The 25,190-nt window shown below is 35.2% G+C and overlaps 1 protein-coding gene across 3 annotated transcripts in view; it reads left to right on the top strand.

The window, feature by feature from the left end:
* Umad1 (UBAP1-MVB12-associated (UMA) domain containing 1) overlaps positions 1-25,190 on the top strand; it is a 156,351-nt gene that overhangs the window by 89,475 nt on the left and 41,686 nt on the right. For all 3 annotated transcript variants that reach the window (XM_013019988.1, XM_013019986.1, XM_013019987.1), the window contains one exon: positions 17,689-17,750. In XM_013019988.1, the coding sequence (XP_012875442.1) occupies positions 17,689-17,750 (62 nt within the window). The remainder of the gene's footprint in view (positions 1-17,688; positions 17,751-25,190) is intronic.

Below are 25,190 nucleotides of genomic sequence, written 5' to 3'. Positions count from 1 at the left end.
CAGAATCATGCATTTGGTTTTTCAGATATCTCTCTATCCCCCTGCTTCTCTCTCACACACACATACATTCTCTCTCTCTTTCTCTCTCTTTATAGAATTTGGAACGCACATACACATATTGGATTTTTTTTTGCTGAAAACTTTCTATTAAACTTTTGGATGGAAAGGGATGGATAGTCCCATCATGTAGACTTTCTGTTTACTGGCTTTGTGTTTGGACCCAGTACGTCATGTTTTATGCTTGTCTATGATTCTGAAAACTGGCTTACCTGGCTCCACCAAGAAGCCCAAGCCATAGATACTAATGTTTGGGTCATATTCTATCCCCAGATCAGAGTTTTCCAGTACTTGAAAAGATATTTTTTTTTCCTCCTACATACTTCTGCATCCTTAAACCTTTCTCCAAGATTTCTTGGCTTTGGCTCCAGACACTGTGAAATAGATGATACTCTTCTGTCTTGATACTGAAGGATCTGATAGTGTACTTGGAAAGCACAAGGTATCTGTCTTGTTAGCCAGCTTGATACCTGGGTTACTGAAACCAATCTCTCTCTCCTTCAGGATATGTTGAGGCAGAGCTTGCAGATGTGAAGCTCTCCTTTTTACCCTAGGCTGCCCCAGGATAGAAAACAGAAAGAGCTGTCACAATTCCTTAATCCCTATTCTCTTTTTGTTACTCAGTGTTCCTTGACCTTTAATGCCTAGATATTTTAAGATTATAGGCCAATTATTTTGTAAAATATTTCTCAATTTGAGGATTTCTAACATGTTCTTATAATTAGACTGAGATTATGATCCAGGAATTTTTGTTAGGAATTTCATGGAACTAATGTGTTCTTGTTTCATCCTGTAAAGTAACACAGTTCCTATTACTACATTACTGAAAGTGTTAACTACGGCCATTTACTTAAGGTCATGTTTACCAGATTGCTCCACTGTAAAATTACCATTATCTCTTAATTATTGTGTTTTGGTGGTGGTATGATGAGACTATATAATAACTTATTCCTCATAAACCTCTCACTCATTTGCTTTAGCATCTATTTATATTTCCTGGCTGAAAATTATTATTATGGTAGTTGCCAACTGGTGATTTTATAATTTCATCCATCCTTTTTCACTCTTCATCAGTTGGCTATCTATTACAAGGAAGATGTTTCTCCTCATCTATTTACTCATTTTAAAAATTTATATCATAGATGTGTTGATTTCTGTTTAATAGATTATAATGTTAGAATTATGTTTTGTTTGATGCTTAAAATTTTCCAGTTTTAAACAGTGGGAATCCCTTCATGTTGTCCTCTTCATTATTTGAGCACCTCTTGGCATAATGACATGATCTATGCTCTTCTGTTCCCTGTTTGTGGTAGGCTAATGAGCTGATCTAGACTGTTGGTACCATTCTTTCCCCATGTCATTCTCTCTCTTGACTCCAGCATCCTGCTGCCTTCCTTGTTAGAACTGAATTATTCAGGAAGTGACAGCGAAAGAAGAATGACAGACATAAATAGACTATATTTTTTGAACTTTCTCTCTCTTGCCATATATGATTGCACATACATATGTACACACATTAGGAAAGAGGACTAGCTTATAATCTTGTAGAGAAACAGATATTTGGATAACTAGAAATAATGGGTGCACACCAAGTAATCTCCATTTACAGTTTTAGCTATACACTAAAGTATATAGCTTTTCATCTTACTCCTAGTCTGAAATTGCCAATCACACCATTTGCTATAAAATCTTAGGGTCAGATACTTACAAAGAACCATATACTTTATCCTGTACCCAACTTTTAGTAGGAGATAGTAAATGGATATATGGCTATACAGACAGCTAAGCATTCATTCAATATTTCTCCACTTTGGAGGCCACATTGGGAAAATACTTTTGCTCTTGCCTTAGACCCAGGAGGCTCTTTCTGTTGCTACTGTGTGCTCTGACCTCCAGGTACTTTGCTTGTCTCATGTTGATGTGCTTTGTCACTGCATGAAGAGAGAGAACCTGACAGCTAGAGAAGGTTTGCTTCCTTTTAAGTTCACACATGAGTGGAAGAAGAGAAAGAATTTGCCCCAGACAAGTTGATTTGACTGAAGCAGCTACTCTGAGCCAACTTTGCATAATAGAGCTGCTTGGTGAATGTTTCTTTTTCATTCTCATCCTACAAATGGTAAAAAAAAGAAAGAAAGAAAGAAAGAAAATGTTATAGAGATTGGAGTTTTTTTTAATGTGTTTTGCAGTTAGGTGTTTATACAGTTGAATTTAGAAATCTGCTAAATTCATTTGAAATCAGAGATATGATGTTACTAATACATAATAAGAATTCAATTAAGAACTCCAGGGTTCTTATTTTGCTAAGGGCCATTTGGATATGTAGAATATCATTACATGCAGGCAGATGAGCACCAGAAGCTGAAGAGAAGCATTATCTGTCATATATCTGGGGGCCATATATTCCCTGCTCTGGTTTGAGTGTCTAGCTCACAAAAGCAAACAATACTATGGAATTTGGTGGTGATAATTAGAAATTTATGTTTAGGTACATAAGCCACATACAATATGTATAAATTTAAACCAGTGTTGTCACAATTTAACCAGACTTGAAATTAGTAATTCCTTCTTTACATACTAACATAACTCCAGATTAGTAGTATAGATATCTTTGAGTTTAAAAGTACTACAAGTTTGCTGGGTGCCAGTGACTCACACCTATAGTCCTAGCTACTCAGGAGGCTGAGATCTGAGGATCGCAGTTCAAAGCTAGCTCAGGCAAGAAAGTCTATGAAACTCTTATCAGCAACAAACTACAAGAAAACTAGAAGTGGCGCTGTGGCCCAAGTGGTAGAGTGCTAGCCTTGAGCTGAAGGTAGAGCACTAGCCTTGAGCTGAATTACTGAAGGACAGTACCTAGGCCCAGAGTTCAAGCCCCATGACCAAAAAACAAGTACTGCAAATTTGTTGTTATGTATTCCTCCTTTTTCCCCCCATTAGTGGTATTGGGGTTTGAACTTAAGACTTTGCACTTGCTAAACAGGTTCTTTACTAACTTGTATTGTTAGCATGTTTTTCTACCATGTATAATTGGATGGGGCAGTACTGAGGTTTGAACTAGGAGCACTTACTAGGCAGTCATTCTACAGCTTGAACCATGTTTCTATCTCTTTTTGCTTTATATTATTTTGTTTTGTTTTTGTTTTGTGCCAGTGCTAGGTTTTGAACTCAGGACCTTGTACTCTGTCTTGGCTTTTTGCGCATAGCTGGTGCACTACCATTTGAGTTATACCTCCAGTCCAACATTTTTCTGGTTAATTGGACATAGCCTCATGGACTTTTCTGCACAAGCTGGCTTTCAACCTCAATCCTCATGTCTCAGCCTTCTGAGTAGCTAGGATTAAAGGAATGAACTACTAGTGACAGCTAAGGGCTTGCTTTTTGTGCAGGCTAGTCTGAACACCAATCCTTCTGTTTATTCTTCCCACCATATCTAGGATGTTAGGCATATATACCAAGTCCAGATATTGGTTGATAGGAGGTCACATTAAGTTTTTGCCTGGGCTAGCCTCCAACTGTGATCCCCCTGATCTCTGCCTTCCAAGTCACTAGAATTATAAGCATAAGTTACTGGCATCAGGCTCTGATGTGGTATTTTTCTTAGTGTTTTAAAATTAGTCAAATACATATTCATAGTGAACTAAAAAATATACCACTGTTAACTTAAGCAGCATTCTTTTGCTGTCTCAGCCATCTTTGATGTTTCATGGAATCATCTAAAACTCACTAACTAAATAAAGCTCAGCAAAATCTTTTCACCCCATTATTTTTCCCATATATGTAGAGGCCTGTCAGTTTTCCTAATGTAATGTCAAGGTTTCCATTATGTCCTTGCCCTTTTCTCTACCCTTCAAAACTTGTGGGAAGTGTTTCTGTGTCTCTTACTGCTGCTTTTTATTGCAGAAATCCTGTCCAAACCTTATGTGAGAGCGATTATTTGCCTTTAGTGTAGTCATTGCCTTTCACCTAGTGCAAAGCACTATTAATAAACTCATCTCCTTTTACCAGTCATAACATATCCTCTTCAGCTTCCCTCATCTCACTCATAGTTTCATCAGAAACTTATTTTCCTGTCTTTTGACTGTGTTTCCATTTACTGCAATGGAACCACCAGAAAAAAGCCATTTACTAAGAGCCTGCCATATGTCTACTTGGTACCAGCCATTATCCCAATTCTGGAAATATTACAGCAAATAAAGTAATCATGCCATTGTCCTCATGAAACTGATAGTCTAGTGGGAACAGCAGCAGTGCAGCAAGTATAATAATTAACTAAAGGACGATCTCAGATGTCTGAACTGTGTTAGAGAGGTATGAGCACATATAGGCATAAGTAAAAGGGGCATGAGTTCTACTAGGGGCTGGAAATTATAGAGTTGAGGCTCACCTGTGAAGATTAAGTACACATTAGTTTATTGTGATCGGTTAAGGAGCGTTTTGGTTAAAGGTTAGTCCTTATTCTATTTTGACTTTCCACTCTGTAACTAAGCAAATTCTCATACTCCTTAGCCTTGCCACCTGGGCTCTTATCAGGCTACCCCTCTCTTCTTCAGGACCCAGGTTTTTACATCTTTCGTCTCATGATTCTTTCTTTGTAGGGTCAAACTAGTTGGAAACTCCTGACTCAATTCATTTCAAGGATGCAAAGCTGGTTCAGTATATGCAAACCAATTCATATAATTCCTCACATCAAAAAAAGCAAGGATAAGAACCACATGGTTATCTTAATAGATGCAGAAAAAGCATTTGATAAGATCCAACACCCCTTTATGATGAAAGCTCTGGAAAAATTAGGAATCCATGGAACATTCCTCAATACAATACGGGATGTATATGACAAACCTACAGTCAGCATTATACTTAATGATGAAAAACTAAAGCCATTTCCTCTAAATTCAGGAACGAGACAAGGATGTCCACTCTCTCCACTTCTCTTCAATTTAGTATTAGAATGCCTAGCTACAGCAATAAGACAAGATGCAAACATAAAAGGGATCCAAATAGGGAAAGATGAAGTAAGACTCTTCCTCTTTGCAGATGACATGATCTTGTATTTAAAGAATCCCACAGACTCCATTCCAAATTACTCAAGCTGATTCAAAACTTTGGCAAAGTTGCAGGGTATAAAATTAATCCTCAAAAATCAATGGCTTTTCTGTATGCCAATAAGGAGAAGAGTGCGGCTGAAATCAGGAAAGCAACTCCATGCTTAATATAGCCCTACAAAAAATAAAATACCAAGGAATTAACTTAACCAAAGAAATGAAGGACCTCTATGATGAAAACTTTAAAAACCTGAAAAAGGAAATCAAAGCAGAACTTAGAAAGTAGAAAAACCTTCAATGCTCCTGGATTGAAAGGAGCAACATCATGAAAATGGCAATACTTCCCAAGGCTATCTACAAATTCAATGCAATACCTCTCAATATTCCAACCTCATTCTTCAAGGAAATAGAAGAGGCAATCCAGAAATTCATATGGAACAATAAAAGATCCCGAAAAAACAAAAACAATCCTTAAAAGAAAGAACAGTGCTGGAGGAATATCAATACCAAATTTCAAACTCTACTACAAAGCCATAGTAATCAAAACAGCTTGGTACTTGCACGAGAAGAGACCTCAGGACCAATGGAATAGAATTGAAAACCCAGAAAGGAACCCACAGTCCTGTAACCACCTAATCTTTGATAAGGGAGCTAAAAAAAATAGAATGGAAGAAAGACAGCCTCTTCAGTAAATGGTGCTGGCAAAATTGGTTAATCACTTGTAGAAAACTAAAGCTAGAACCTTATATATCACCCTTTACCAGAATCAACTCCAGAATCAAAGACCTTGGAGTCAAAGCAGACACCCTGAAAACATTACAGGAAGGAATAGGAGAAACCCTAGGTCTCCTTGACACAGGCAACACAACAAATCAAAGAAAGGTTGGACAAATGGGATTGCATGAAACTGCAGAGCTTCTGTATGGCAAAGGACATAGCTAGCAAGATCAATAGAAAGCCCATGGACTGGGAGATCTTCACTAGCCATACAATGGACAAGGGTCTCATATCTAAAATATACCTGGAACTCAAAAAATTAAATCCCCAACAAACAAATCCTCAAAGAAACAACTGCCCAATAAATAAGTGGGCTAAAGTCTTAAAGAGAAACTTCTCTGAAGAGGAAAGAAGGATGGCCAATAGACACATGAAGAAAATGTTCAACCTTTCTAGCCATAAAAGAAATGCAAATCAAAACAACACTTAGATACCACCTCACCCCAGTTAGAATCAAGAACTCAAATAACAACAGATACTGGAGGGGATGTGGACAGAAGGGAACCCTACTGCATTGTTGGTGGGAGTGTAAACTTGTTCAACCACTTTGGAAAGTAGTATGGAGGTTCCTCAAAAGACTCCACGTAGAGCTCCCCTATAACCCAGCAATCCCACTTGTGGGCATTTACCAAATGATCACAAACAAGACCACACTAGAGCTACCAGCACAACTATGTTTATTGCAGCATTATTTACCATAGCTAAGATATGGAACCAACCCAGATGCCCCTCAGTAGATGAAAGGATCAAGAAAATGTAGCATATATATTCACAATGGAATTCTATGCCTCCATCAGAAGGAATGACATTGCCCCATTTGTTAGGAAATGGAAAGACTTGGAAAAAATTATATTAAGTGAAGTAAGCCAGACTCAAAGAAACATAGGTTCCATGGTTTCCCTTATTTTCAATAACTAATATATGTCTGAGAGAAGCAGAAAAGGTCAGATAAGATGATGTTAAGCGAAATGAACCCTAAGCTAAGGACAAAGTGATTGTTTTCTTTCTTGCTATTGTTTCTAATGTGTTTACAAGGTGAGTTCTTTGTTGCTTTGAATGTCCCTTCCCCACTGTATAACCTCTGTTTTCACTGTATTTGATGTTGTTATAATTTGTGGAGGGGAAGGGAAAAAACAAATTGTTTAAATAGGGATACTGGTGGACCCATTGCAACAATGAGATGTACAAGATGCTATGTCGAAAAACGAACTTTACAACTTTGTGGGTAGTCGTGGAGATGGGAGGGCAGGGATGGGAGGGGGGAAACAAAGGAGGAGGCAACAATGCTTGATAAGAAATGTACTCATTACCCTGCTCATGTAATTGTAACCCTCTGTACTGTATTTTCACAATAAAAAAGAGTTTCCTAGTAATTAAATCTACTAATGAGTAGATTCTCAAAAGTTTAATTATGACTCTCCTTTTCCTTTCCTCTATTCCTGAAATTTACTTGCTTGCTTTCTCTCCTTCTCCTTCCTTTCTTCCTTCCTTCCTTCCTCCCTTCCTCCCTTCCTCTTTCTTTCTTTTTTCTTTCTCTTTCCTTACTTCCTTTCTTTTTTCTTCTTTCTTTTCTTTCTTTTTCCCTCTCCTCCTTTCTTTCCCTCTCTTTCTTTGCTTCCTTCCTTCCTTCCTTCCTTTCTTCCTTTCTTCCTCTCTTTTTCTCTTTCTCTCTTTCTTTCTTCTGTTTAAACTCAGTGCATCATACTTGCTAGGTAGACACCCTACCACTTTTTAGTTATTGTTTCAGATAGAATATCCCATTGTTGCTATGATCTTCCTAAATGTGTCTCCCACATGGGATGATAGATGTGAGCTACTATTCCTTGCTTCATTGTTGAGATGGAAACCTCTCTAACATATTGCCCAGGCTGGCCTTGAACCAAGATCCACCCCATTTCTGCCTCCAAAATAGCTGAGATTACAGGGGAAATCCACCTCATCTAGCTATTTTCCTATGAGTTCTACAGGAAAGGAAGGAAACACAAGCTAGCAGTGAGACCTTAAAATATTTGTTAATATTTAATCTCTTCACAAACACCTCAGTTTCATTGTTACCAACATCTTCTTTTCATCCTAGTGACAGGATGACTTAAGAAAATTGAAACATATCTCTTGTTCTTTAGAGGATGTTCATATTAGCTCTGATGTTTTATATAATCTAGTACTGTGCTTCATCTGTATATTCAGTGTTAAATACCTTATTTTAGATTTCTTGTTTTAATTTTCTTAAAAACTTCCATATTTTGTAACCTTCATTTTAAAAAAGTTTTTAAAAGGAAAAGCATATGTTTATATTTAGTATAGCTAGCACTGTATTGTCACTGATAGTGTAATGCAAAGCAGCAGGCAGATAAACAGAAATGTCAATGTATGCCGTCTTAGAGTTACTAAAGTGTGCTTCTTGATATTGCTTATAGTTTTGTACTGCAATGCATACTAGCTCCCAGGTGATAAAGCCAGTACCAATTTTGTACCAGAAAGAAAATACATTTTCCTTCTCTTGACTTTTCCTTTTTTCTTAAATTTTCTTAAAATTATAGCATCTGTATATGCTACTACACAGTTATTAATGTTAATTGAAAAAAATAGATGTGCTGATGAATAGTAGACTTACACTGTTTTATTACTTTAAATGGAGGAAAACACATCTTTGTTAATATTTATATTTACTTGTAAAATATATTCGTAATGTAGGGTAAATTTTTTCAGCTTTCAAAACTATGGCTGTACCAAATATACAAAAGACTCTGTTCTCCCCTCTCCCTTACCCCTGCCCAACATTCAGCCCTTGGCTACCACCATTCTGCTTTCTGTCTCTGAATCTTGGTATATTATGGAAGTGGAATCACATAGTATTTCTTTTTTGATGGGCTTACTTTAGTAAGGCTTGACCATGTTATAGCATATATACCTGGATCTCTCCTTTGATGGATGAATAATATACCAATGGGGTTATGTGTGTGTGTGTGTGTGTGTGTGTGTGTGTGTGTGTTTGATTCCATCATTGTGAATAGTGCTGCTATGAACACAGATATACATATGCACTTTTGAGACCCTGATTTAAATTCTTTTGGGGCCACTAATGTTATGGAGCCCAATCATAATATAGAGGTGTACATAGTCTACAAATAATTAAACAAGATAGGAAGAAGCACTGAAGGAAAAAAAGGGACAATTGTGCTAATGTAGACATAATATTCTTTCTATATTTAATTCTATATACATAATATTCTAGCTATTTAAGGCTTTCAGTCAGCTTCAGTGTTCCTTAAAATATTGTCTTTGCTCTAGAATCTTTGGAATTCTTGCTAAAAATTCAGAATTGTGGGCCCTTCACCAGACTTCCCAGGTGCTTCTTAGACAGTGAAATATGTGAGTGGTGTTATTACAGTGGCAACTGCATGCCTCTGCATTTGCCTCTGTTTATGCATGTGAATGCCTGGCTCCCTGCTACCTCCAGCCCCTTGCTTTGTTTCCCTTTGGGACAGAGACATCCAGGCCATCCAGTGACTTTCACTTTCTTTTCCACTCTGCATATTATGTTTTACATAAATACTTCAAAGGAGGCAGGTCTGTTTGCAACCCTAAACACTGTGGGACCCATTCAAGTGCTTCTTCCTGAGGAAGCTTGTTGGTGATTCCCCATTGCTGTTTCTAGAATGGCCTCGACTTCCTCCCTGGACTTGGGTTCAGGCTTACCTGTGGTGTTGGTGGAAGCTTCTTCCTCCTCCTCCCTCACTTCCTCTGTTTTCCCATCTGTAGCTTTACAAGTACTGTCCACAATGTCTAGTTTGTACCTAAGATATTAAAGGAAAGTTTGTTTCCTTATGTTAACATTTTAAATATGATACTGCATATTGTAATCCTCAGGACAATAATTTCACACATTCAAATTATATAACTGAATGACAGGTCTTCTATTTTTAATAAAACCAACCTCTTTTGCATTTTGAAATTGAACTTCTTCATCTAGTTATAATGTCATGCTTCTCATTATATGTGACATGTATGACTTTGCTTCTAATTGTGATATGTGATTTATGACTTTTTGTATCAACTTTTCTTCAGTGTTGGAATATTTTCAGAAAAATCCTCTGATAACTATTGTGTAAGGAAAATAAGAGCCCATAATTTATAGCTCTGTTCTATTGGTTGAAAGAAATTAAATATTGAGTTACTTTTTTCCCCATAGACTTACTTTTAATTGAATATGTTAACGTTACAAAGTTCTTGCATTGCCAAATCATACCTGAGGATCCAAAGAAAGTAATGGTAAAATGGACATGCAGTATATTAAAACTTAATTCATATACCTTTTAATAATTTCACAATCTTTTAAAAAAATTATAGCAAGGATTGGAATTCACATCTGCTGCAGGTCTTCAGGTCTGCAGTCTGAGTGATTTGGTGAGCATTTATCTACAACCTGTGTTTGCATTGTTGCTGTTTGCTTTCATCTTTGCCATTCTAGGGACAGCACATTGACTCTGTCAGGAACCAGAGAACTGGTGGAGATAGATGAACTTACTTTTTTTTTTTTTTTTGAAAATTTAAGCTTCAAGCTAAGTACACTACATATTTTTTGGTGTATCATATTTGTTCTCAGAGTAGTACAGTCCACAGAGACCAATCAAGAGAAGTCCTCTGCAGAGCTTTCTACTAGTAGTAGCATTTTGGGATGTAGGCTCAGTAATAGTCCAGATTACCTTCTTAGTACATAAATTTTTAGGGAAGACAATAACATTTATAAAGGTGTACAAACTTTTGAAGCAGACTTACGCAGCATGATAAAATAAGTGGAATTATATAGTATTTCTTTTTTGACAGGCTTACATTAGTAAGGCTCAACCATGTTGTAGCATATATACCTGTTTCTCTCCTTTGATGGATGAATAATATACCAGTGCACAAAATTAATTTGGTCTTTTCAAGTTTTTCATTTTCCAGTCTAAAAGTAAGAATGCTTACAGTTTACCTAGTATTAAACATCTTAATTGATTTGGGGATTGCTTTGAAATCACATGGAAATAAATGGTCATTCTATAGTTCCACATAACAAGTTAGATCTCAAAGCCACCTTAACATCTAAAACAAATTAAGAGCAGAATGGCTGGGCTCATCAGTGGGTTTGATCTCGGTTAGATTTGCTTATATTCTTACATCCCAGAGTAAGTAAACTATTTAGGGTGACCCTAAGCCTGTAAACTAGTAAGCAAGATTTTACTAGCACTCATGAAGATAGAATCTAATATGATGTCTAAATTTTTAATGGAAGTGGACCACTTCGCTTTTCTGGTGGAGCACTGGAGATAAGCATCTCATGGACTCTCCTGCCTGGGCTGGCTTTGAACCCCCATCCTCAGATCTCATCCTCCTGATTAGCTAGGATTACAGGCATGAGACACCAGGGCCCGGCTTGAAAATATATATTAAAACTAAAGTCACACTAGTATCTTTTAAAGTAGATTGCCTGTTCTATTGAACCCTTAGTTTAAATTGTTCTTTGCATTTTAACAGTTAGTCTCTTTATAAGTCCTTAGTGAATGTGTGTGTAGAATTCTTTTCTTGCTGTCCTTTCCCACCTGAAGTCAAATCAGCAGATGTTTACTGAGCATTACATTGTTACTATTAAAGTGGCAACATTCTGTCCTTCACTGATAATAGATGTTAATTTGAACTGCTAATGTACTTGGTGTTGTTTTAATTTGTTTTTCTTTAATTCTTAGCTTGAACCTATTCCTTGGGTTATACTACTATGTTTGCCCTCTTTAAATGGATATAATAAAGCTGTCTGAGCATCCGAGAGCTTCTTTTGTCACCCTAAAAATCTTAGTCCTTGTGGGCTACTATGCTATCTCAAAATATCATAAACCAGGTGGCCTGTAAACAAAAGAAATAGATTTCTCAAAGTTCTGGAGGCTGCAAATTCCAAGCTCAAAGTGCTGGCAGATTTGGTATTTAGTGCCTTCTGGTTCACAAAACTGTTAGCAATGTCCTGGTATAATGGAAAGAGATAACTGGTCTTTAGCCACTTATAAAAACATTAATCCTATTCTTGGCCATTATTTACTAAAGGCCTCAGCTCCTATTATTATCATAGTGAAGGTTAGCTTTCAACATAACAACTTTATCCGGACTTTATGAAGAAACAGCAATAGCTCTATGACAAAGGCAGAGCAGTAGTTGATACCATTGCTACAACACCACATTTCTCTTGTCTCTAGTCCCTTCCTTTCTTCTATATTTAGTGTTTAACATTTTCTCATTTAGTCTTTGTAACATTCTTCCCATTTTTCAGATGAGGAAATAGAGGTTCTGAGAACTTAAAGTAACTTCACAAGGTCATAAATATGGTAAAAGATTTGGGTTGAGTTCTGACAGATTTTAAAGCTATTCTCTTTCCACTGTGCCAGGGGGCCTGGTATAATGAGTGTGACTGAAGATTGAAAAGGAGTTAATGGTGTGGCTATTCCACTGTTCTTTCCACTACTTCACATAGTGAATGACTAATACGAAAACACTCCCAGAGGGTATTTGCATTTTAAAAGAGGAGCTCATTAACTCTAATGAATCCCTAATTGGTTGAATTTGTGGGGGAGATATTTTTAAGTAGTAGGGATTTCTCCTAGTCTTCAAGATCCTGGCTATCCTTTCCTCCTCTGCTGATTATCAGCCACTATGAAATCAGAATTCTGTGGTAGAATATAACCACTTACTGCTAGTCTGCCCCGCAGTGCAATAGAATGAGTTAATAGGGAGTCGTGAAAAAAAAAATCTTCAAAGGAAATAAAGTGTGTCTTAACCCATTACAAGTAAATGTTCAAAAGTGAATAAATTTGGCCATATTGAGAGTCTTCTGAAGAGTTAGTTAAAATATTTTATAATCAACCTTAACTTCAGAAATATTGAATTAGGTCTTACCATAGAGTATTCATGAGACCCTGAAAGATATTTAATAGGTGCCAGGTGAATCAAATACTTGAGAGCCAAATACATTGTAGAAAAAACTTTTAGATTTCCTTCCTGTAGAATTTCTCAGATGCAAAAATGAATTTAAAATCAACAGAAAGAACTCATGTGTTGCAGGTTTTTCTCATACTTTTGACTATAGAAGTATCTTTTTCCCATGTGAAATCCTTGGAAGCAATGTTTTGTAGATTGAATTCTCAGATATGGAGTTCTAGATAAATCCTCTCTATTAGACAAAAGAAGAAGAAACAGCCATCATGACATTTTGCATGCAAGCATGGCTCAAGCTTCATCCACATGAACCCTTTCCTGATGCTTCTCTGCCCAAGGGCATGCTACTAACTAACATCATCCCCCTTCGCAGATGAGAACTGGTCGATTTAAAAGAGTAAAAGGGGACTAATGGAGATCAAAGTCTAATATTGCCTAAACAAGCTTTCATGGAAGAAAGTAACTTAGATCTGGGAGAAGAATGTATTTCTTAATCTGACTCCCAGAATTAGAGTGAGTTTCTCTCAGCTGTGAAGGACTGGAGCAGGCATCCCTAAATAGGAGGCTGCTGAAGAGGATTAGAGTAACAAATTCTGTGTGGTCTTCCATTCTTGAGAGAAAGAGAAGGGGCAGAACCATATGCACCTAAGTACTCCCTAACTCACCAATCCACAGACAGAGCATAAACCAAGGATTCCCTCACAGAGACCTCCAGACAAGCCTCCCCTTTGTGACCTACGAGACATTCAGATTGACTCCTATGCCTGGGAATCTTTTCTGTTTTCCCTTGCTCCTCTCCTGCCTTCTTCTGCACCAAGTAGAATGAGATTAAGATGATAGTCATTCAATGACTGTCCCTTTTTCATGTCCTTATGCAGCTCAACTATTACCCAGTTTTTTAACCCTGGTGCAGTGTATATATTCCTCTAAAACAGGGCCTGGTAAACTATAGCCTACCACCTGTTTTTATAAATAAGATTGTATTGGATCATAGCCATACTTACTAGCTTACATATTGTCTGTGGCTGCTTTTGGCTATAATGACCGTGTTGTGAAGTTGTGACACAGACCATATGGCCTGCAAAACCTAAAATATTTACTGTCTGGCCTTTAATAGAAATGGCTAACTCTTAATCTAAACTATTGGAGAATTTTACTTTTGTCTTTTAAATTCTAACAGAATTTTATTAGTATATTTATGTGGCCTTTGTCATTTATTTAATCCTTTAAATAAAACCTACATTTTAAACAAAATTGCATACTTGTAATATAAAAGGAATTTTTTTACTTCATTTCTGTTCTTACAAACTTTTGAAAAAATATTAAGGAAGCTATGTTTATTTGAAAAGACTAGAAGGAAGGATAGAGGCTTGCTCTGGGCAGAAGTATTTGACATCACCTCAGAAAGGGAAGAAAAGTTAAGCTGTGAGGAGTAGGGTGGCAAAAAGGAATGGGGGGGCAGTTCTGGAGTGGAACCAGCACCAAATCCTGCCTTCAAAATTTCCTTTCAGAGCTGTTGGCTCTTTTCTTCACACTCTGACCATTAACTTCCACTGATCGTAGCTCTCTTCATCAGACCCTGGAGATAGATTCTGCCTCAATGTGACTGTCTTCTATCTAAAAGACCTTGGCAGGTCACCAAGTGCCTCTGACCCCTGATGGTTCATTTACCTGTTAACTAGGGGAGTGGGGGAGACCTTACTGCCCAACAGTAACCAGCTGTGATATTTTTTAAGACCTATGCAAGGTAAAGTATTGTGAAAATATCAGTTAATTTTTTTTAAATCACTGCAATGCAAATGAATTTTTTTAGTCCATCCAACATGTAAGCAAAAGTTAAGGCTATTTAGAAACTAAAGTACCTTGTTTTACATTCCTTATATCCCAAATTGTCTAACTTTTATGTGGGTTATAGAAAACATAGAATATAAGTGAATTTTCCTGTGATAAAATAATTGTTCAGTTGGAAAACATTTAAGCACTGTATTTTATTGTGACTTATTCTGTCCTTCAATCATTTGTTCTGCTTTCATTTTGTGCCTTTGTTTATAGAGAAATAATCTTGCAGATGGCAATTTTCCTTGTAATCAGTTACTGTCTTATCTGAGTCATCGCCAGACATGGCATTTCAGTAAATAGTGATTCTGCATTGCTTCCAGGCAGATGTGTTGTATGATGTCAAGAATACTGGTTGATAACCTTCCTGGTTGTTCAAACAGTAGGGAAAAAAATGGAGAAAAATTTGTGTAGATACTCACCTTGAAATAAGAAAATGGCAAAGGAAGCATAGATTTTTGTGCTAGATAATTTAGTCATGTACAGCATTTGTGTGCCTGTGTAACAGTCAAATAGTAATTATTTTAAGAGATCATCTTTCTTAGGCTGTGACTTTAATTGTGAGTTATACATATTTTGTTATGTACAACTATGTGGGGGGGGTTGTTAAAAAATATCTTTAAGTAGTTCTAGAAAGGAGTTGCCATTCACCAAAGCAGTATGTGAATACACTGAATCTTGATCAGATTTTCAAATTTTCACTCACCTGTCCCAACCCATCCCTTCCCTTACTTTTCTTAATTTTCAGGTTATGTATTGAGTCTCCCCATGTTTAAATAACACAGAAGTTATGTAAATGCATGATCTGGGTTATCACTTCCAATATCTTCACCCCCCCACCTGCAAACCCACCCCTTCCTTTTCTCAATTCTGTGGTATACACAATGAATTCTTGCCTCCATTCTCTCCCCTTCTCCTCTTCATTGTTCTACTCCTTGCCCCTTGGCTCCACCCTCCTCTCTTGGAAGTACCCATTTCCTGGTACTTGTTAGGCTTTGACTTAGTTCTTTTTAAAGAATTACATTATTTGAGTTCTCCTAGAATCTAATAGACACTTGAAGAAATGTTCAACATCTCTGGCCTCAAAGCATCCTCTTTTTTTCCCAGTGTCATTAAACATACTTTGAGTTATTATGCAGACTATATTTCTTTGGTTGTTTGTATCCTTACTTAGCAAACTATTTGTACTTTAGTTTCTCCATCTGCAAAGGTTTCTCCTTCTGCAAATTAGAGATGGATATCATATCCTTAACTGACAGAGACAATGGGGATTTCAAAAATAAGGCTCCTTTTCAACTGGTTGTAACTGATCAGTATAAACAGTGACTTAAAGAGTCAAGTTATTTGACATCCTGAGTTACAAGAGTAGGTTGATTTTTTTTATGTAACAATAATTAACTTTGTTACCTATATGCATAACCCAAAAGTTCCTAGTACTTTCCTATTAATAAGTTTAAAATATAAGTCATGCCATAATTATGAATCACTAGTAATAGTATTTCAAAGTGGTATTCCATAAATCTGCCTTAAAGCCTTACTCTATGCTCAAATACAGTTTTTTTATAAAATACATTGAAGTCTTTTGTGAGAAACTATAAAGAGAAATTTGCTAATTTATTAAACACCTGTTCTGGGCCTTGTACAACAATAATAATGTTACATACAACTGTGAACAAAGCTAATGACTATATTATTTCAAATATTTAGAGAATCAAATTATCTTTAGTTTTTTCATGGTTTTAGGATTTAACAGATTTTTATTTATGACTTTGAAATTTTCACAGGGCTCTTCCTCATCATAGCCACTGACAAACTAAACATTAATGTTTCATACAAAACCATTACACTCAATGAAGTTTTCCATGCTTTATCCATAATCATTACTCCTAATACTGTGCCCTATATAGAAACCTACTTCTGACCTGTAGTGTCAACCAAACTTTCATCCACAAATTTGGTAATTTTCTCTCTAGTAGACATTCCTAATCCTGCTTCATTTTTGTGGGAAGAACAATTTATAAATTGCTAAATTAGCCTTTTATTAAAGTCTAAAGTAGTAGCCTAATTGATTGTCTACCTATCACATGTTAATTACCAACTGTTAGTGATAATTAAATTGAAATAGGTCATTAGTAAATCAGTTAAGCCTATATTAAACTTGTTCAACGATGTTTATACCTGTCCTGTTGTCTTTCAAATCATCCTAATTCAAATTAATTTATTAATACCACCCACCCAGGCACCAGCTTTAGGTACCAAAGGATTAATTGAAAGCTAATCGATGTATTTGTTCATTGTCTTTTTCTGCCAATAACTATTGACAGGTATTTTGGTTCATTGATACATAGAGATTCATTTCTACACCAATGAAATCCAGAGACAACATTTATAAAAAGTAACTCATGTGAAAATATTAATTTAGAGGACAATTAATTATACATATCATAAAGAGCTTTTATTTTAAAGTAAATTACCTTCTATTCAAGCCATATCTAAAATATGACATGATATGTAAAATATGAATTTGTTTGATTTTTTCCATTGTAAACCTATATAAAGCAGAATATATTCTGATTTATGTTGTAAGTATATGTGTTTATGGATGATTTATGAGACCTATACAAAATTGTCATTCTTTTTTTTTTTTTGGTCAGTCATGGGGCTTGAACTCTGGGCCTGGGCACTGTCCCTGCACTCTTCAGCTCAAGGCCAGCACTCTACCACTTGAGCCACACACTACTTCCGGTTTTCTAATGGTTTATTGGAGATAAGGGTCTTACGGACTTTCCTGCCCGGGCTGGCTTTGAACCATGATGCTCAGATCTCAGCCTCCTGAGTAGCTAGAATTACAGGCATGAGCCACTGGTGCCTGGCTTCATTCTTATAAATTATTCATTATGCAGCAAACAGTAGTGCTTGCTTCTGTTGATATCGAATGTATAATGACAAAAAATTCAAATAAGTAGAAAACAAAATAGTATGGTAAAGTTGTTTTGTTTCTGTTTTTTCTTCTCAGGAGATACAACAAATGAGCTACGAAGTAAAACTTCTGAGGTAGAAGGCAACCAACCTTCGGAGGTGAGTGAAATGCGGTAAGACTTCTCTGGAGTAAAACTAAACAAGTCACTTACTACATAGCCTTCTGAGAATAAACAGTAGCTTCCACTCTTTCCATGCAGACTGGTGCCGTTACCAAGAAACAGGTGATCTATAGAAAGTCAGAGGATACTAGAACAAGGAATGACTGTCCAGTTGCTAAGTTTTTCCTGTTGCTGGAAGTAGAAACTTTCTGTTAAAAAAGTGCGGAAGGGGGGGAGGTGTGGATAGAGAGCAAAAGTTAAAGCATCTGGACTATTTTTTTTAGCACAGTTGACTAAAGAGATAATATATGAACCTATAGATAAAGGCTTGAAAAAGGTATTCAGAATTATTTTTCCTGTGTAGCACTTGACATTGTTCTGTAGAAAGATGAAGGTATTTTTTTTTTACATGCGAAAGCTATTTGCTCCTTGAGGGTACTTGAAAATATCAAGATGCTTTTGCATACTATATAGAAATATATTAACATTACTTATCCACTGAAATAATCATCTTCAAGAGAAATGTTAAATATTAGGGTGGGAGAGATATCCATGGATTTTGAATCTTTTGACAGAGTGACATCCTTTGTAGCCAACCTTTGGAAGTGAGTGAAATGCAGTAAGAGTTCTCTGGTGTAAACTAAACAAGCCACTTAATGCATACTTCTCTGAGGATAAATAATAGTAACTTCTCCTCTTTCCTTGTGGACCATTTCATTGTCTCAGGGGGGAGGGTATTGCTGCCTGCAACCAGAGAGAAGGGGAAAGAGAAAGAGGAGAGGGAGAGATACCAGGAACAGAGAGAAGGAGACAAAGAAAGAGATATCAGTGACTCAGACTGTTTATTGTAGTATCCCCATATATTTAGCAAACTTGGGCAGTCAAAAATGTTTGTTAAATGAAAAAATTATTACAACTAGGAGCTATAGGTAGAAAGTAACAATTAAGAGATTTTTATTTTTATATTAATATTGTTTTCACTGAGCAGATATTTTGTAATTGGGAAAAACTTTAAAGATGTAAGAAAAGATTCATGAAAAGGAACAAAAGAATCATATTTTTCATGAAAGTGTTCACTTGTTTATTCATGCATTACAGTGGTTGTTTATTAAGCTCTAATTGAACTAAAGGTGCTGTGTAAGAACATGAGTAAGTAGGAATGGAAAAAGATTCAAGGACAAAGAAAAATTTGTCTTTTACAGTGAAGCATCTTGATCTCTCATTAATTCACTTAGTGAGTGCTGACCCTGAGTAGCATCTTTGGTAGGAAATATTTGATTATTTGAGATTAGACCAGCAGGATAGTTCAGAAATCAGCCATTATTACCGAAGTTCAACACTTAGTATCTTACTATATTCAAGCTGCTATAATAAAATATCATACAATGGATAGCTTAGAAACAACAGAAATTTATTTCTTAAAGTTCTGAGTGCTGGAAAGATTGATGTGCAAACAGATTTGCTGTTTTGTAAAAATCTGCTTTGGTTCACATTTGATGCTATTCTCATTGAGTTCTCACTTAGAACTTCATTTAGTGTCTTAGCCCCTTATAGAGAAACCAGTCACACTCACAATTGCTCCACCTTTGTGGCCTAATTATGTCCCTAAAGCCATACATCTCAATACTACCATGTTCAGAATTTGGTTTTAACGTATGAATTTGAGGAATTCCCTCATATTTCCCCTAACATTCAGACAATAGCATACAAAAATAACCAATACTGTTTATTTTTCAATGTCGACCCATCGATAGAATTCCAAGATTATTTCTTAGGGAGAAGAGCTTTTTAAGTCATAGTCCTTAAGAGATTTTAAAGTGGCTCATTACTGTACTATTTTCTAGATTTTTTATTAATTAATAAATTTTTAATCATTACAGCCAGATGTTTGTATTTATGCTATAAAAAATGCTTCAGAAGTGCTTTCTGAATAGCTTCTTGGCAGTAGGGGAGGAATAGTGTTTGCTGTAAGGAAGCTAATTGAAATAGCATAAAAAATAGAGACCTTGTAAAGGAGACTGCAGAATTAAATAATAGTGCAAGAGTATAATAATAAAATATTTTAGATAAACATTTAGATAAACATTTATCTTGACCTTAAGTGTTTAAAATGGAAATTATTGTTTCTCTTTTAAAAATCTAAAAGTTGCTTCATACTCTCTACCTCATATTTATTGATATAGTCAAGATGAGTCTTATTTAGTCTCATGGCTTTAAAGTTTTTGTAGAATGTAAAGAATTTTCCACGCAGACCTTTCTCCCAATTTCTATATGTATATCTATCTACTTATATTTTACTTAGAAGTTTACTTAACCATAGAAGAACTATTCTTTTCTGTCCCTGTCATCCTGAATAATTTCTCTATCTAGTTTTCTCTTTTTAATATCTCTCCCCTCTTTGTAGTGGTTTAGAACTGAATCCCATGGATCATTTTGGCTCTTCTGTTCCCTTCAATGCCATATCTGGTCCATCAGCAAGTCTTGTAATCTTAACCTCGTCTAGATTTCAACCACTTCTCCACATTGTCACTGTTAGAACAATCTAATCTATCACTTTAACCGGGACTCTACCTCCAGTCTTCCTCCTTAGAGTGACAGAAGTAGAAATCAGATGACATCATTCCTTTCTTAAAATCTTCTAACTACTTAATCACTGTAAGAAAAATAAATAGGGATCTCAGTCTTCTCTAGTTTCATTTCTCTCTATATTTTCATTATATACCCCCACAAAACACTGCCTTCCTATTCTTTTTTGAGATTACATTGTTTTTGCTGTCAGCCTTTCTGTTTGGTGCCCCACCCCTTTAAACCAGAGCTTCACTTATTTCCTCTATTCTCACTTAAGTGTCACTTCTTATGACAGTCTTTGATAAAGTGTCCCTCCCCCATAGTCAGCATTACATAACTTCATTTTATTTTCTCCATTACCTGTTTTACTATCTTAGATTATTCACATGTGTACTCTGTTTTCTCTCACTAGAATGAAAATAGACCTCATCTGTTAGATGTGAGTATATTATACATAGAAGATATATAATAAAAACTTGTTAACTTATGACTTAGATTGCATTTAATGTCATCATCCATCTGCCAAATCAAAGGCTTGTCATTTGGATTCATTCTTCTCACCCTCTCATAAAATCTGTGTACCTATCAATTATCTTCCAAATCTGCTTTCTCCTGCCCCAACTTCATCTTCATCTCTTTACTAGACTATTATTAGAACAGCAGTTTCTTCTGAAATATTATTCTAAAAATGAACAGCAGACTGTTACTTCTATACCACAAATACCCATAAGCCTAAAAAATAAATCTTAGACCCTGAATTCTGTTTTTGTTTTGTTTTGTTTTGGTTGGTCGTGGGGCTTGAACTCTGGGGCCTGGGCGCTGTCCCTCAACTCTTCAGCTCAAGGCAAGCGCTCTGCCACTTGAGCCAGAGTGTCACTTCTGGTTTTCAAGTGGTTTATTGGAGATAAGAGTCTCACGGACTTTCCTGCCTGGGCTGGCTTTGAACCATGATCCTCAGATCTCAGCTTCCTGAGTAGCTAGGATTACAGGCGTGAGCCACCAGCGCCCAGCCTTAGACCCTGAATTCTGTTTAAATGTTACCTCATTTATGAGCCCTTTATTCTGCTGCTTCAGACAGGGACATCCCCAGAGTCCTCTTACTACTTACATTGTGCTTGATACTCCACTGTGAGTTACAGGGAATTATACTTTCCTAGCCTCAGAACTTTCATACTGTTTGACATATGTGATGTTATGTAATGCCCCACTTGTAATTTATGGGTGGGTAACTGAGTTAATAAGGGATCACTTATGAGTAAATATTTTTATTAAGTTTTTTTTAATTTTTTAATATTTTTATTATATTTTTATTTTTTTAAGTTTTATTTTCTGTTTTATATTGTTACAAAGTTATATCTTCTCTCACTGTAAAAAGAGTTTTTACTTAAAAATCTTTATTTTTGGTACTTTTACATCAGTTACCTTGTAAAATATAGAGACATGTGAGTAAGCAATTATAATTATTGTACTACCACAATGATTTTTATTATTTTAATAATAAAAAATCTGGAAATATTATTTATAATGAGAACAAAGTTGGTAAATTAATAGAGGTTCCATAAAACTGAACCATGAAGCATTCATAGTTACCAAAATATAACTTACTTTTCTCAGGACCTTTACTATACTAAAATAAGGGTTTTGGTAAATTCAGATAAACATACATGCCTACAAAATTCCAGGGATCATGTTAGACACAGAGGTGGGAGGACATAAAAATATGTAAAACTCAAGAATTCTGACTTACAGGAATCCTCAGTCTATTCATGGAAAGTTAGAAAATTAAACATTACTGCAATTAACACAGAACAAAATAAATTCTTGAAACCCCATGATCACAAAGATAGATGTGGGAATTCAGTGGAAGAAAAAGTAGTATAATGGGGAATTAAGAAAGATTTCATGCCTTAGATGAGCTGTCAGCCATTAGCAATTTTTCTGTAGTTACTTACATGTAGTACTTCTTGAAGGTTGTTGGTTTCTTTTTCATTCCCTCTACTAACATAGTTTAGGATTTCCTTCAGAAATGAGTTGATTTAGTTAATGTTTCTACCTGGTAGTTGCCTACGTATGATCCTAAGATACCATCACCTAAAATAGGATTCATTAAATATCATTGAAGTTTGTAGCCATTAAAACATAATTTTCTCAAGTTGTACATTATTTGGACCATGCTTTAAAAGTCATTAGTAATTTAGCATAGTTCATAATGTCTTGGTATATAGTATGGTTTCCAGTTAAAACCATGTTTGGGCTTATTAAAGTCATTAAACTCTAGTATTTGTAAGAAGAGTTATAATTTGAACTATTTATCCAATTAAGGGATTTATCCACATCCTTCTGTTCCTTCTTTTTCTCATTACTCTTCTGGGTAGATTTTGATAGTAAATTGTAATGATGTTCTATCTACTTAACTGCCTTCTGCTAGTTTATCAAACTCAGAGGAGGCCCAGTTTTGAGATGTTGCCATCATGATTCATCTCATAAGAGAATAAACACTGCAAATACATAGTTACTCTTTTCTATTGTGCAGTCTTGGAAAATGTTTTGTATTATGAAAATAGGAATTATATTAGCTGCCAGTGAACTTACTGTTTTTGTTTATGTAGGTATATTTTGTGGATATGTGTCAGTTTTTAATATAATTATGAAAATAATTTTTAAAATTTACATTTTGTTTTTTGCTCTCCAAGACTGAGGAATATTTTATTTACTTACTAGCCTAAAGATAATAAACTACAATCATAAAAAACCTTCCACAAACCATAATTCTATTTGTGTACTTATCGTGAGTGATAACTGATTCACATATGTGTGTGGTGACACATAAAATAATAACTAACAGATGGTATAGCTGCACAGTAGGATTTATAAAGATTATTATCAGTTGGTGGTATTGCAGTAGTCCTGTGGTTATACTGACAGAAGACACAAAAATAGTTTATAAGAATAAACTTTGGCATTAACACCCTCAACTTCTGTTAACCAAAGTAGCTTATTGCATATTTAATATAAATTTCTCATTGAATAGTTAAGCCAATTCATAGCTAATTGTACTAGGAAATTTAGAAGCAGTTGCAAAGTCCATAAATAAGTCAGTAGAAATAATAAATTTTTTTCTAAAGTTGTTAATTACATGATATTAGAGTCTCTGGAATGCAAAGATATTTTGATATGTTTACAATGTTTTGAATGATTAAATCAGATTAATTAATAAATCTTAACATCTCACATGCTTTTTTCATTTAGTAATTTTGAAATATACAGTTAATTATTTGTTATAGACACATTCTATATAATAGTCATTAAAGCTTATTTGTCTTTATATCTGAAATTTTGTACCTTTTGGTAAAATCTCTCCTTTCCTGTATATCCCCTTCTCCCAGCCTAAACATAACTTTTTGAAAAAAAAGTATAAAATATACATGCTAGTAAAATATGTTCAGGTTTCTTCTTGTGTGTTTCATTTATCCTCTATCTTTTCATAGAGATGTAGGAGCCTTCAGAGGCTCTAGGCAACTTAATTTTCCTCACTTTTTATTTTAGATAGTTGTTTAAATAATGAAAACATCTACGGCTTTGTGAATTCCATATGATGTAAACTTTGGTTACAACTCCCTGTGGGAGCAGAATAAGATTATCCCATTAAAAATTGGGCTCTGTTGTCTAGAAACGAATTGGACTTGCATAATATAGAGGAAAAGGGACTCAGGATGACTCCCAAGAACAGTTTCAAACATAGAAAATATTCATCTAAGGATGTCAAGATATCAGTTTTAACTTTTTTTTAAGTATTACATAAGTATACAAGTGTGTAAATTCCAAGTGTTGGTGGTACAAAGATGATTATGAAACTGTTTATTCTCACAAGATTTTCATAGTTCAAATACAGATATAATGGATATTGATACCAAAGACAGTTTAAGTTGGTACAACTATTTTTGGAAAATATCTTGGCAAATAGTATGAAGAGCATGAAAATGTTAATATATTTTGACAGTAAATCCATTTTTAACAGTCTGTTCTGAGAAAATACTCACCAGTTTCATGTGCAGTAGAGATACTATATTCAGAATAGAGTATTTTTCAGTTTCATAACACATTGATGATGAACTTTTGATAACATATAGAGATATTTGACTTGCTAATTTCAGTTAAGATACAATATATAATACTATATATGCACTATAATTGCTTCTATGTAAAAATTAAGAAGGAAGATGATATGATACATGAAAACACTAAAAGTTGTTGCACTTGAGCTGATAGGCTATGTCATTCTTTCCTGCATTTTGATTTTCCAGTTTGTTGATAGTAATACATCTGGTCTTTTAAATGATAGTAATATTGTAGCTGAGAAACCAGTGTGTTCACTCAAAGGTATTTTTTGTTTATAGGAAGAATTACTTTGTGTGATAATAAAACTGAAATAATCTCCTATTGAAAATGATTTTCAAGAAGATATGTTGGCACTTCCTGCCTAGCTCATTTGGGTTTAAGATCTCTTAATTAGTTGATCACAGAGGCACCACATCTGATCATATTTTGTCCAAACATCTGTCCCCCCATCACCCAGGATTTTCGAGCAGGGAGAAGAGTAAAGGGACTTGGAGGTTATTCTTCAGATCTCATTTGAAGTAGCATGGATTAAACTTTTCTTATTAATCAACTCTAATGTCATTAAGTCACTTTAAAAGGCATATTATTCCCCACCCACCCCACCCCCACACAAAAAAAACTTTACAGCATTTTGTGGAGTACTTGTTTGTACATTTATTTACCTACAAATCTTCCATCTATGATGCTGAGACTTTGAGTTTGAAGATATTAATTTCTACTTTTATAGTTACTTTAAAAAAATACAACATTG

The sequence above is a fragment of the Dipodomys ordii genome, unplaced genomic scaffold (assembly GCF_000151885.1).
Source record: "Dipodomys ordii isolate 6190 unplaced genomic scaffold, Dord_2.0 Scaffold48, whole genome shotgun sequence".
Lineage (NCBI taxonomy): Eukaryota > Metazoa > Chordata > Mammalia > Rodentia > Heteromyidae > Dipodomys > Dipodomys ordii.
Note: the sequence above shows the minus strand (reverse complement) of the source record. Positions and strands in the feature narration are given on the sequence as shown.